Source organism: Lissotriton vulgaris, chromosome 3_1, assembly GCF_964263255.1.
Source record: "Lissotriton vulgaris chromosome 3_1, aLisVul1.2, whole genome shotgun sequence".
Taxonomy (NCBI): domain Eukaryota; kingdom Metazoa; phylum Chordata; class Amphibia; order Caudata; family Salamandridae; genus Lissotriton; species Lissotriton vulgaris.
The window spans coordinates 2,110,055,170-2,110,069,466 of record NC_141689.1 but is presented as its reverse complement, the minus strand read 5'-3'; the positions used below and the strand labels follow the sequence as shown (position 1 = coordinate 2,110,069,466).

Below are 14,297 nucleotides of genomic sequence, written 5' to 3'. Positions count from 1 at the left end.
GGACTATCCCTGGCTTATGAAGGGTTGGGGCGGCTATATGGGTGGACTCTATCTTGGCAGGAGAGCGGAGAGGTGGGATGATCTGTGGGAAGACTTGGTGGGGGGCTTGGGTTTGATGGGGGACTGTGGACACGTGCTTGGGGCGATATTCTCTTGCTCTTGGACATTGCTAAATGTTAGTTATTTTACTGTGTTGCCTATGGTACTCGAAAGCGCAGATGGAGGTTTGAGACGGAGTGGTGTGGACATGGAAGTGGTGAAGTTGTTGCCCGATAATGCCTGTTAGTATTGGTACCTGGAACGTCAAGGGCCTGAACTCCCCGCAAAAGCGTCAGAAAGTGTGGAAGTATGTGAATGACCACCAACTCGATATAGTGGGTCTCCAGGAGACTCACTTGGCACGTAAAGATGAACTTCGCCTTCGGCATAAGCTTTTTCCTCTTATATATAGGTCATCTGCCTCCACGAAACACAGGGGGGTGGCTCTTCTTTTTCAGGCGACCCTTCATTTTCAGCCTGTTGAAGTGTGCAGCGATAAGGAAGGCCACTGGTTGATGGTGAAGGGAAAGGTCCATGGTAGATTGAGCACCTTTGTAGTGGTATATGCTCCAAATGCGGGACAAAACAGCTTTTTCCAGAGCCTGCTGCGCAGGATAGGTGACTTTGTGGAGGGGCACTTATTCCTGATGGGGGATTTCAACTTAGTGTGGAGTAGGGAGATGGATAGCTCTGGCGCCCAAAGGGCTGATGCGGGGTTGTTCTCTGCTGAGACACAGCGGCTTATTGGTGACCTGGGCTTAATAGATGGCTGGCGCTCCATGCACCCCCTATCTTGTGACTATACCTTTTTCTCCCATGTCCACCATTCCTATTCCCGACTAGATCACATTTTTCTAAGTCAGGCCCTTAGGGGAGATCTCCACGACTCTAGTATATTTCCATTGGCGGTTTCTGACCATAGCCTACTCGTGCTTGGACTTCGCTGGTCACCGGTGGGTGACGGACTACGTAAGTGGTACTTCCCAGCTGCAGTAGTTAGAGATGACACGTCATGCAAAGAATTGAGCAAGACTGTCAGGGAGTTTTTTGAGCTCAACCCTGTGTCTGATACGTCCATATCCACCACCTGGGACGCCTTCAAGGCTTCTCTTAGGGGCACCTGCGTGGCCCTTAATGCCAATTTAAACAAAATGCGACGAAAGGAACGTGAGGAGTTGGAGAAGGAACTTACATAACTTGAACAGGCGCACAAACTTAACCCATCTAGATTGACCCTCCGCCCCTTGACGGAGGTTAGGGGGAAATTGAGGGCCCATTATAACAATAGAGCAGAGTTTTCCTTGCTGAGACTATGACACCTTTCGTACTCTCAAGGGAATAAGGTGGGGAGACATCTGGCTCGTCAACTTAGAGAAAAGAGGAAGCGGGACTATATAGGAGGGATCCTGGACTCAGTGGGGGAACCGCAGCATCGTGATGAGATTAAGGCAGACCTGTTAGGCCGCTTCTATGCGGAACTTTATACGGGAGACACACTGAACTCGGACGACCAGCGGGAATATCTACGGGACTTGCCCATACCGCAGGTTTCTAAAGAGTGGAACGATCTCTTGTCTGCCCCGTTCACTCGCGTCGAAGTGCTTGACGCCATCAAACTCCTGAAATTGCATAAGGCCCCGGGGCCGGACGGCTACACTGCCCTCTTTTATAAGACGTTTGCCACAGAAGTATGCGACTTTCTAGTCTCCCTATTTAATGACATGGCTGAAGCTGGTGCCACAACTGGCTCGTTAGCTGAGGCCGTCATTTCCGTTATACCTAAACCTGGGAAGGACCCCACACAATGCTCTTCGTATCGCCCGATAGCCCTCCTCAACATCGACGCCAAACTGTACTCCTCGATCATTGCTAATAGGCTCCAGGACCTGATGCCGGCTCTCATACATCCGGATCAATCTGGATTTAATAAAGGCCGTCAAACCCATGACAATACAAGGCGAGTTGTCCATTTAATAGAGAAAGCTAATAGGTTCCGAATCCCGGCAGTGCTGGTAGGCCTCCATGCGGAAAAAGCTTTCGACCGTGTGAATTGGGGCTTTCTGTTCCATACTTTGGCTGCTTTTGGCTTTTCGGAAAAGTTCCTCTCAATGGTAAAGGCAAAATACAGCCACCCCCGCTCTAGAGTTTCAGTGAACGGTCATCTATCCGCCTTTTTCTCACATTCCCGTGGCACTCGGCAGGGCTGTCCTCTTCCCCCCTGCTCTTTGCCCTGAGCATTGAGCCATTAGCGCTAGCAGTACGGGAACACGAGGAAATACGGGGCCTTCCCTTTACTGGAGAGCAGCACAAGATTTCCCTATTTGCGGATGATGTACTACTCTCTATAATGGACCCGGCTCACTCCCTCCCACACGTCCAGGAGGTGTTATCGCGCTTTGAGGAGGTGGCTGGCTTCAAGGTCAATTATGGCAAATCGTACGTCCTCAATCTCGCGCTTCCTCCTGCGGAGGTGGAACAAGTGCGGTCCCTCACCCTGTTGGCTTGGGCCTCCAGCTCCATCGTGTACCTGGGAGTCCGTTTGACTCCCACGATAGGGAAATTATACGCCGCGAACTTCCCACCACTGCTGGCAAAGACTCGGGCAGACTTAGATCGGTGGAAGCCTAAATACATTTCGTGACTGGGCCGTATTCACGCCATCAAGTTGGTCCTCCTCCCCAAATACCTGTACCTCTTTCAGGCACTTCCTATTCCTCTAGAAGTAGCCTTTTTTCGACGCCTTAAATCCCAGATGCTCCGGTTCATCTGGCAGGGGGGGTCGAGCGTGGTTTTCCTTTGCAACTTTGCGGCGGCCACGGGGGGAGGGTGGAGTGGGTCTCCCTGACATGCATTTGTACTACAAGGCGGCACAACTGCGGGTGCTGGTGGAATGGTCACAACAAACCTCGGAGAAACATTGGCTACACATGGATAGGAGTGTCGCGGGTAGATCAATCTGGGATTTGGCCTGGAAACCCAAGATCGACAGGCCCTGGAATGCCTACATTAGTACTCCCACCAGTACCACTCTAAAAGTCTGGGATACTTTAGCCACTGACGATCGCTGGACTACCTTCCCGTCCCCTTTCACACCTATACATTTTAATCCGGAATTCCCTCCGGTGCTGCAGGAGGGCCCCTTCAAAGTGTGGAGGGAGGGGGGCTGTAGAGCCTTGACCCATCTATTCCACGGTTGCACTCCACTCACCTTTGGCAATTGCATGAGGGACTATGGAGTCCCTGCGTCGGAACGATATCACCATGTTCAGATGCTTCACTGGGCCACATCACCTAGGGTCCACGAGACAGCTACGAGACCTCCTTCACCCTTTGAGGCCTTTATTCTCCGGACATCGGTCTTGAAAGGGGTCGTCTCCTTTCTTTATCAGCTGCTGCTTACCTCATCAGTGTCGCCACGCCCACGCTACATGGGACACTGGGAGTAGATACTGGGACGGGACATCTCGGACAAGGAGGAGTGGACGGCACTATGGCGCGATATTGCTGCGCACAACCACTCGTTGGACTTGAGGGAGGCCCACCTTAAGACGGTCATGGAGTGGTACTTATTTCCCGCCAAAATCCATCGCATATTCCCGAAGACTTCTGACAGATGCTGGAGGGGATGTGGTTTGCCCGGGGACTTCCGTCATATTTGGTGGGATTGCCCGGTAATTCGACCATACTGGGAAGAGATCCTTTCCCATATTAAGGAGATCCTTGGCTACCCTGTGGAGGACTCTATGGCCTATGTGCTATTGGGCCTCCGAGACCCCATTCTTGAACATCAGACACGTGCGGATAAACAAATCTTATGGCTTTGTCTTGGAGCTGCCAAACTTACTTTGGTCTCAGCCTGCAAAAAAACGGAAGCTCCAGCGATTTCCCTTTGGCACGCAAAACTATGGAAACTACTTAGCATGGAAAGGGTAGCGGACATCTTCCTGGGTAACTTTAGGAACTTCCAATTCCGCTGGGGGCCTTTGGTCCGTTTTCTTTCAAAAGGTTTACCATCTGCAGTTTGTCCCTCCTCCATACGTGCGCTCCATCTATTTCAGATCTAAGTGGACATATCCTGGGTAACTTCAATACCTCCACCTCTGCTGGGGCACCTGGGCCCATTTCCTTTAAGGGTTGCCATCTGTGGTATAGCCGTTCTACTTATGCGCGCCTTCCCACCCAGTTCTAAATGGGGACTCACACAGAAGGGTTGATGACTGTTGTTGCCACCACCACTACGGGAGGGCGGGAGGGGTGGGGGGGGGGTTTTGTTTTTTGTTACTTATTTGTTTAGGCACGCACTCAGCTGATGAGGCCCACCATAGCTAGACATGATGGGATTTGTGCACTAGAGGCTGCTACTCCTACAGCTGCTTGCCTACTTGGATGGACCTTTCGTACTGTGTCCGTGATTACACTACTCCTGGGTCCTGTGGCTCTGCCTTTTGGTTCTGCTCAGTTGCAGCCTACGGTTGCTCGACACTATTGCTAACGGCCTATGCTTATGGCCCCTGCGTGGGTCACTGTGCGGGATTGCCGCTGTTATTTCTTCTGTTTCTCTAATAAACTAAAAATAAACTTTAAAAAAAAAAAAAAAAGATTGATCAAGTATTTCCAATGAATCCAAAGATACAATATTTTATGAAGTAATTCTATTTCTGTTTCAGATAAAAACCTAGTGGTCTGCATTAAAAATGTTTTTCTATGAATAAATGCACACTAAATGTGTTCACTCTACTTGGATAAAAAAAAACAGTATCGAAGTTAAGCAATTCACAGTTATTGTCACCAAACCGGAGTAAACGTAATTATTCCGTTGTGTCTGGCCCAACCAGATCAAGAAAAGATAAGCAGTAAACTGCGGAAAGTGTTTTTTTGAATAGTACTGACCAAATTACATGAGAAGTTTAGTGCAGTATGGGAGATGTAGTGTTTAGGGCAGGCACGGATGGCTCAGGTGTTAATTATCAAGTGGAAAGAGAGGGAGACTACAGGAAACGAGGCGGGAATGTTCAGTTGAAATAAATGAGGGGGTGAGCGATAAAGTAGATTTTGCTGGGTGGCTTGAGACGCGATCATTACAACTTTCTAGCAGGTATGCATAAAGGGGAAAATGGTAGGAAATGAGGTATACAAGAGTTGAGGAGTGATCTCAGATAGCAGAATAATGGGAGGATTAAGTTCTGGCAAGATGAAAGACTGGAGGTAGCGGTGGAGAGGATGTTGGATACGGGGTATGGAGGGCGAAGTTAGGATGAGGGTATGTAAAGGCAATGAATGCATGATTGCAACTGAGCTATTTTTTGATGTAGTAGAGTGGGTTCTAGTTAGAAACAAGAATAGGTTTATTGACACCTAGAACATTTTGGGATGTTTGGCACGTGCTATTTATATTTTACAAGCTTTGTAATGAATTTGTGCATATATTTGGTTGTGTAGTATTTAAAAGGATGTTTATGTTGGTATTTACAGTTACCCCTGACGAAAGACCAGTGGGGGTCCGAAATGCATTGGGTCTTAAACTGCTTGAGACGAATGGTGCTTTTTTACGTATTCTTGAAGAGAGGTTCGGATGGCCAGCCTGAATATGAGAAACTTAGGAAAATTTGCATTTTCCTTGCATGGCTATTTGAATGGCATTAAGAGTGGAGAAAACGAAAATGAACAAAGGTAGCAGGAATTTAAGAAGGAGGAAAAGAAATGCAGAATTAAAACAACTGAAAGCAAATGCGAAATGAAAAAAGGCTGTCGCCACTGCCTATGGGGCAAAAGGAAGTCCCAAAATAATGTTGTTATGTCCAACCAGATTAGGCCAATTCCCCAAATTTCTCGTTCCCCCGTCCTAAGTGGGACAGACAGCAATGGGTATTTATTAAGCGGACATCTTGCTCTGAATTCAAACTTGCAAATAGAACATGCAGAATTGAACAACTCCTGGCATGAATTGGGCAGGCCCCAGGATTTACCAGGCCCCATTGCCTGCTCAGTGTGATTACCACTTAAATATCGTCAGGTCTGACTCGCCGACCTAGGCAACATTGTGGGGTGCGGAGCCTGATAATTATTTAAATCGTGTGGTGAACTCTGCATTGCTTGGAATTCTGATCCCTGAGTAAACTAGAGTTTGCAGAGAACATAATTTTACATCCCCTGGAAATAGAAACCAGTAAACGGGATAAAGCAAGGATTTAGAGCATAAAAACGTAAAACAGATGTGTGCTTCAATATTTCAGTTTAAGTGTTGACTCGGTTCATTCAAGCATTGGTGAAACAGATAGGATTTAGAATGGTCCCAGAAGGGGAGAAGGGTGCATAACTGGACATTATATAACGTCTCTCACAACAGTACAAACAAAAGTTGTGTTAGGTACGAGCATCGCTTGACACCCTTTCTCACATGAATCCTCTAACAACGAGCCCCTTACCCAAACCTTCCCTCCATGGAGAAGTGTGACTTACTCCTAGGAGCTCAAGCCAATTTAGTTACACCTACTGACAGAACTTCTTGAGTATCAGGCCCATAGGACCCTATTGAAGGTTTCAGCATGTCATGTTTTCTTGCCAGCGAATATGTCAATACAGGCAGTCACCAGGCGTTCGGTAGTTGCATTTACAGTACCTGGGCTATACCAGCCAGTCGCGGGGTTTCTGACAAGTACTTGTTCAAGGGACTCCTTTGGTGGCTGTAAGGAAGGCACTGTTGGAAACAGATTTATAAATTATTAATATATAAATAGGATAGTGTCCTAAACAGATTACTGTAAATAATCACATTCAAAACCAACATGATTGTAATTCTTGGCCATGCAACACCTATGTAGCACTTGCACATTACCTTTCTCATAGTGCCTATTGCTTCGGTGACTACCGCCCATCTCAATCAACGCAACTTAACCAACTTGCTACAAGTTAGACACCCTCATGCTTACTACCAAAGGGCATATCACATTGTCCCTCTTCCCCCCCTACCCCATCTCAGGATGAACCTGGTTATGAAACAGTAGCTTGGTTCCTAATTTTTACAGTAGAGGTCCTGAAAGGCTGCCTGCAATGGTCTGCTGAGCTTTTCTACTAACAGCTCCTGTTGATGGCGAGCAGTGGTTCTATGCCAGGAACAGTTTACATCCCTCAATAGGTGTTGGAGAAGAATTTCAGAAGATACTAGAATTTAAGGTTGGAAGAGTGGAAAAAAACAGAAAAATAAAGCTAGTAGGGGGTATTTATGAGATATCCTTTCTATTTTTATTTCTGACTAGGTACACATCCCTGGTGTAATCTTTATGAAATTTTAGAAATACTAGCCACAGATAATTGAGGTCACAGACACGGGAAGTGACAACTGTTGTTAGACCTGTCCTTGTGATTAAGAAATGTATGTCTATTTTGAAGAGTCCTAAGGTTGTCTAATTCCTGTTAGGATATATGCTGTTTATCAATTTGAAAAGATCCGGTTGGAATTGTAACCTTCCTTATAAATAAAGCTGAGTAGAGTAACCAATGAGTTATGGGTATTACTTATTTGAGGAGAAGTTTTTTTCTAAAAAAATGAAATAATGATGTAACTAAGATGTAGGTGCTCGATAACGGGCACAGGGCAAGATTTTAGTTTGTGCAGTTAAAAGAGGGAGCAACCAACAACATGTTTGAAGAATAACAGTATGTATTGTTTTTATTATTTAGAAAACTGTCCTGAAGAAGGTGAACATCTGTATGAAATCACCGAAATGCAGCGTCGACTTTGTTTTCTTGAATTATGTATTGTATAGATGATTGCTAATGAAAAAATGTTTTAATGAATTATGCTTTTTTAATTCCTTGTGTAATAAATTGTTGACAATTTTTTTTATAAACCATACTTTCTTGTATTTCTTTGTATTTTTTGTTGTTTGTTTGATGCCTCAAAGTGGCATCTTTGCACATGATTAATGTATTTTAATGTATTTAGATTTTTTTCGTTTTCTGCTTGCCTAGAAGTCACACACATTAGCTTATAGCTACTAGGGACGATCTTTGTGGTTGATAACTGTATCTACCCTGTCCCTATTTTTAAATAGTACGGGTTCTCCCTCCTTGTTTTCATATTGTAAGAAATTGGGTCATTGGACCTGGCCAAGCGGGAAATTGGAATACTGGTTGACTGGGGTGTGAGCCCTGGTCAAGTAGCAATGACAATCCGTGTCAGAGTGAGGCACAAGTCATCCCTAAACTATCCTGTGCTCAACCCTCTGGTAGCTTGGCACAAAACAGTCATGCCTAACTTAAACGCAACGTGTAAAGTATTTGCCTAACCTTTCAAACAGTAATAAAGTGTTAAACACACAAAAAGGAGCTCACATCAACTTAGAAAAATAAAGGTATTAAAAAAAAAAACAGACTAAAATGATAAATATCCAATTGGTAGAACCAGAGATATGCAGGTTGAAATATTTCAGTGAAAAAGTGCCAAAAAGCACAAACTACTAACTGTAGATATCTGCTTGTGCCGAACCAGTACAAAGTCACAAGTTCAGACTGACCGCAATGAAGCATGGGCTGGCTACAGGGACCCAGTTAGGCCCGCTGAACAAATACATCCAGGTTTGCTTAGCATTGTGGGGATCCACGTCAAATCAGGCATTATGCAGCCTGCAGTGCGAGGTCCTGCATCGTCGTCAAGGATCTCGTTGACAAGGACTTGCGATGGAAAGTCCGGCATTGAGGATATGGTGTGGAGTCGGGCGATGTGTTTGTTATGAGGAGCTGCAAGGCAGTGGTGTGGAGGCTGTCGGCAAGGCTGCCATCAGCGAGGGGTGTGAGGGCCTGCGCCGAGGATGTACAGCACAGCAACTTTTTTGATGAGGCTGTGGGCTGCGATACAGGTCCTTGAGATGGGGTTATACATTCACCAGCGGTGATGCTTCGGTTCTACTCGTAGTTGCATCGCACAGCAGAGGAGATGCATTGCTTCCACTGGATCCACAGAGCCTGGCAAAGCACCTTAGTCCCACTTCCAATGGTCCAGAACAGGGTTGGAACCACTTGGCAGGTTAATCTCATAGATGGCAGAGTCCAGGTGCTGGGTCAAGTTTGTTGTGGAATTCTGTACCTGAGGCTCAAGCTAGGAGGAGGCCAGCCAACTAGCCCTTGGAGTCCCTCTGGGGTCCTGGGTTCAATAATGCAAGTCCAGTTCTTCTCACCCAGGCAAGAGGGCATCAGACAGCAGGTCAGCATGGCAGGACAGCAGTCCAACAGAGGGGTAGTCCTTTCAGCAGCACAGCAGTCCTTCTTCCTGGCAGAGCATCAACAGGTCCAAATGTGTAGTGAAGAGATGCTGCCTGAGATCAAATATTTATATCTGTTGACCTTCATCTGAAAGGTGGGAGAAGCTGCTAGAGGCTTACCTTTTCAGCCCCCAGGCATCCTGCCTTCCTAGTCCTAGCTCCAACTACAAGAGGTAAGCACTTCTTTGCTTGGAGGCAGGACACAGCCTATTCAAGTGTAAGTAGGGCTGTGCCCAGCTCCACCCTCCCAACCTGTCAGTGATGGCCCATCCAGACACACCTAAGATCACTGTAGAGTGTGGCTGTCTAGAAGAAATACACAAACACCAACTGCCAATTACACCCGGTCATTTGACCCAGAGACAGGCTATAGGCACGAAATGGCTAAGGCAGGAAAATGTGAACTTTCTAAACGTGCCATTTTCAAAATTGTGATTCAAAATCCAACTTCACCATCAGTTAGGATTTTTCATTTCAATTCCAAAGACACCAAACATGAACTGGTTAGCTGCTCCCATTTGGTAATTACAGCTTATTAAATGTAATAAGATAACTCCAATGTTATTCTGTGGTAGAGATGGTCCTTGCAGTAGTGAAAGACAACTGTAAGAGTTTTTCACTACCAGGACATGTGAAACTAAAACATATATGCCTCATTTTTTAGATAAAGTGTCCCCTGCCCTCTGGGTTGTCTAGGGCCTACAATAGGGGTGATATCCATATATTAAAAAGGGAGATTTGGGCCTGGCAAAAAGTTTAATTTGCCAGATCGACATGACAGTTTAAAACTACACACACAGACTGCAATGGCAGACCTGAGATATGTTTAAAGTGCTACTTAAGTGGGTGGCACAACCAGTGCTACAGGCCCACTAGTAGCATTTAATTTACAGTCCTTGGGCGAAAGTACTGCCACTTTACTGGAGTGTTGCAAGTAAATTAAATATGCCAATTGAGTATTAGAAAATTCCACCATATTTTAAGGATAGAGCACAAGCACTCACTGTTTAGCAGTGGTAAAGTGCACAGAGGCCTAAAAGCCAACACAAATGGGTTCAAAAAAGAGAAGGGTGAGGGCACAAAGTTTGGGGCGAACCTCGCAGAAAGGGACAATTCCAACAAGAGTTTATTTGTAAGAAGACAAATTGCCTTTTAAGCTTGGGTGCATGTTCAAATACTCATCTATAGCCCCATAAACTCAGGAAACACCCCATATGCTCAGTGTAGCGTCCCATTTGCAAGTATAGGCACATATGCTAAGGTATAGCCTTCGGCTCAGATGAAACACAGTGTGCTCAGGTAAAGCATAAGACACTTAATTTAGACTCATATACATAACAATAAACCCAGTATTCCCAGTAATAGCTTCATTTGCTTAGTGCAGTCTCATGCACCTAGGTGTAGCTCCCTGTGCACAAATATATTTCCTTATGCTTTGGCCTATCTGGCTCGTAGGTACAGTTCAGTGCCATATGCACAAATATACCCTGTTATGCTCTGGTATATCATCATATCCTCAGTTTAATCCCAAATGTGTAGTTATCTAGCCTTATATGTTCAGATATAGGCCCATATGGTCAGCTGTAACCTGATATGGTAAGGTGCATCCTCATGTGCTCAAAGATCATCACTTTAGCAGACAGAGCACCAGGTGCTCAGGAAAAGCAGCCCCATATGCTCAGGTGTTGTCTTATAGCCAGATCTGAATTTGAGCTGTATTTACTGGTGCTTCAGACTTATTTTAGGTTTAAAGCATTTTTATTAAGACAAAGGAATACGGGGAAGGGGAGCAGGAGGGTAGGGTTACATACAATACAATAAAAGAAAAAAGCGCAGTATTAGGAGCATTGTTGAGGAACAGTTCGTCAGCCCAGAGGAGAAGCATTGGTAGATGAAAAGTTAAACAGTGACTCATAACTCCATTCCGAGCATGTCCAGCACCCCAAATCTGAGCAGAGAAAGCAATGAAAGTGACCCAGAGAAGCACAACCCAACCCCTCCCAGAACCCCTGCCCCAAGAAAAAGGAACAACTCCCCAACTCCCCCCAAACCCCCCATCCAATGGCCCACTACCAATACTACCCGCCCCAAAACTGCACCCCCCCCCCCCGCCCAGAACCCGCCCCCCACTTATCCTATTCTGCCGGAGTTACCGGCGTCGTCAGCCTCAGAAGCCTGAGGTACCTCGGGCAGGTGAGCTCCCTGAACTCGGTGGTAAGTAGCACAAGGAAGGGTTGCCACAGCTCATCAAATTGGTCTATCTCCCCCGCCACCGTGAGCGACAACTTCTCCATTCCCAACACGTGCCAGAGTCTATGTAACCAACCCGTAATGGAAGGGACAGTAGTGGTGCGCCAATGGATAAGGATATTCTGGACCGCAGACCCCAGTGCGATTGCAATCTGCCAGTCCCTGCGAGACTTCAGTGGATACATCAGGCCGTTGGAGAGGCCCAGTAAGACATACGCCGGGAAGCGCGGGAGCTCGATTTCAAAGTGCTTATCCACCTCATCCAGAACCTCCTTCCAATAGGCGGCCAGCAAGGGACAATCCCAAAGAATATGTGAGAGAGTCCCCACCTGTCCGCAACCTCTCCAGCACCCCCTGTCAGTGTGCCTATGCATCTCACACAGTCTCTCTGGAGTGTAGTACCAGTACGTGGACACCTTGGTAAACGTCTCAGTAAGGCCGGTATGGTACGCAGAGTGTCGTGCCCGGTGTGCAATCTGGTCCCATTCCTTGTGGCTAAGTGTTCTAGCCAGCTCCCTGTGCCATCGTTCCCTCCCCGGGTTATAATAGTGGAACGGCGGGGGTTGTAGATGCTTATAAAGATCAGTAATCAATTTAGCATCGGAGGTTCGGGTCACCAGCCACTGCTCATACGGTGTAATTTGACGATCGGCGGTGTCCCGCACCTGGGGCTGGAGGGCCCAATGCCGGACCTGCATGTAACGTAGCCTATCCAACTCAGTCAGGCCGAATTCCTGCCGCAGCTGCTGAAAGGGAACCACGCCGTCGGACCCATAGACCTGGAAGAGCGCCCTACAGCCCGCCGTCCTCCAATGGGAAAAAGCGCCCGGCTCCATCCCTGGGGAGAAGTCGGGATTCCCCACTATGGGTGTAAACGGGGAAGGGAAAGTGGTAAGGCCCCGAGCCTCGCAGACTGCATCCCACACCCTCAAGGGGACTCGTGTAACGAAAGAAGCGTATAGGTTGGGGGGTCGATGAGCACGGCGTAAGAATGGGACCTCCTGTAGGGTGCGGCCTGCCACCGCTTGGTCTTGAAAAAGCCAGTGTTTGTCGGACTCCCACCTGCTCCATTCTACAAGGTATCTAAGCTGCGCCGCCTGAAAGTACTTACGGAGGTCCGGGATACCAAGGCCCCCTGCTTCCGGGGCAAGCGTGGAGAGGACCCTCTTCATCCGCGGCTTGCGGCCTTGCCAGACAAAGCGGGAGATGTCGGCCTGCGTCTGTCGAATCCAGCCCACTGGAGGCTGGAGAGGCAGGGCACGAAAAAGATATAATATCTGAGGCAAGACCGTCATCTTAACAGCCGCGATCCTTCCCAGCCAGGACAGCAAGCTCTTACTCCAGCGGCCAAGCTCCTCCCTAATCTTCTTACTAAGAGAGGTGTAATTGGCCGCCACCATCGCTGGCAACGTAGGCGCCAGTAAGATCCCTAGGTATGGCACCAGGGACGAGGACCACTGCATTGGGAAGAGTCGCTGAAGGTCCCTCCTAGTGTCCGTAGCCAGAGACACATCTAAAGCCACCGATTTGCTCACGTTCATTTTAAAGCCGGCCACACGTGCAAAGGCAACTCTTGGATGCAGGCGGGCAAGGACCGCCTAGGGTCGTCTAGGGTCAGCAGGACATCGTCAGCATAGAGGCTGACAGTGTGAACATACTGGCCCATCCTGATCTCAACAGCATCCGGATTGTGGCGGATCCTTTGGGCGAACGGCTCCATGTAGAGAGCGAACAGGAGTGGAGAGAGGGGGCAGCCCTGCCTCGTGCCGCGCTCGATCGCAAAACCACGGGAGCTGCACCCGTTTACCCGCACAGACGCCGAGGGGTACTTATAGCAGTTGAAGACCATAGTGCGGAATTTATCACCAATTCCCAGTTTCCTGAGGACTAGCTTGAGATACGGCCAATGAACCCTGTCAAAGGCCTTCTCCGCATCAACCGCTAGCAACATCCGCTCCCCGGGGATCCGCGAGGCCTTCTCTAAAACGTGCGTCACCCGCTTGGTATTGTCGACCGTCTGCCTGCCGGGCACAAAGCCAGCCTGGTCCGCCTCAACCAAACCGGGGAGGTGTAGGGCCAGCCTGGACGCCAGAATCCCCGTGTATAGCTTAAGGTCGACATTTAAGAGCGAGATAGGCCTATACGAGCCGCACAAAGCCCGGTCTTTCCCGGGTTTCGGGATCACCGATACTGTCGCCCGCAGGAGATCCGGCGGGATAGCTCCCGGGTCGGCGAAGGAATTAAATAGTCGGATTAAGACAGGGGCCACAACGGGCAAAAGGTCTTATAGAACAGGGACGTGTATCCGTCCGGGCCTGGGGCCTTCCCGTGCTTCAACCGAGCTATAGCGGAAATCACCTCCTCCACGCGAATATCCCGCTCCAGATATTCCGCCTGAGCGGGGTCCAGCGCCGGAAGGGGCACCGACTCCAAATATTCCTCGGCGTCCCGCGGCGAGGAGGGCTCCGCAGCATACAGCTCCTCGTAGAAACTGCGGAAAGTTTCCGCCACCTCCGCGTCACCGGAAACGGCCACTCCGTCTGTACTCACAAGTTCCTTCACGACGTTACGCTGTTGCGCGACCCGAAGCCGATGTGCCAGGAGTTTGCCACACCTGTCCCCCCCAGTGTAGTAGGCATGTTTCAAGCGCAAGGCGGCGTATTCCGCTCTATCCAGGTCCAGCGCCGACAGGAGCTTCCTAGCTGCCTTCAGCTCCCCCCTAAAGGAGCTCGCTATGAGAATGGCGAC

At 48.2% G+C, this 14,297-nt stretch overlaps 1 protein-coding gene across 1 annotated transcript in view; it reads right to left on the bottom strand.

Annotated features, from left to right (window-relative positions):
* LOC147728887 (uncharacterized) overlaps positions 1-14,297 on the bottom strand; it is a 386,974-nt gene that overhangs the window by 97,356 nt on the left and 275,321 nt on the right. Inside the window, exon 15 of the mRNA XM_086963878.1 lies at positions 6,659-6,736. Coding sequence (XP_086820004.1) covers positions 6,659-6,736 — 78 coding nt within the window. The remainder of the gene's footprint in view (positions 1-6,658; positions 6,737-14,297) is intronic.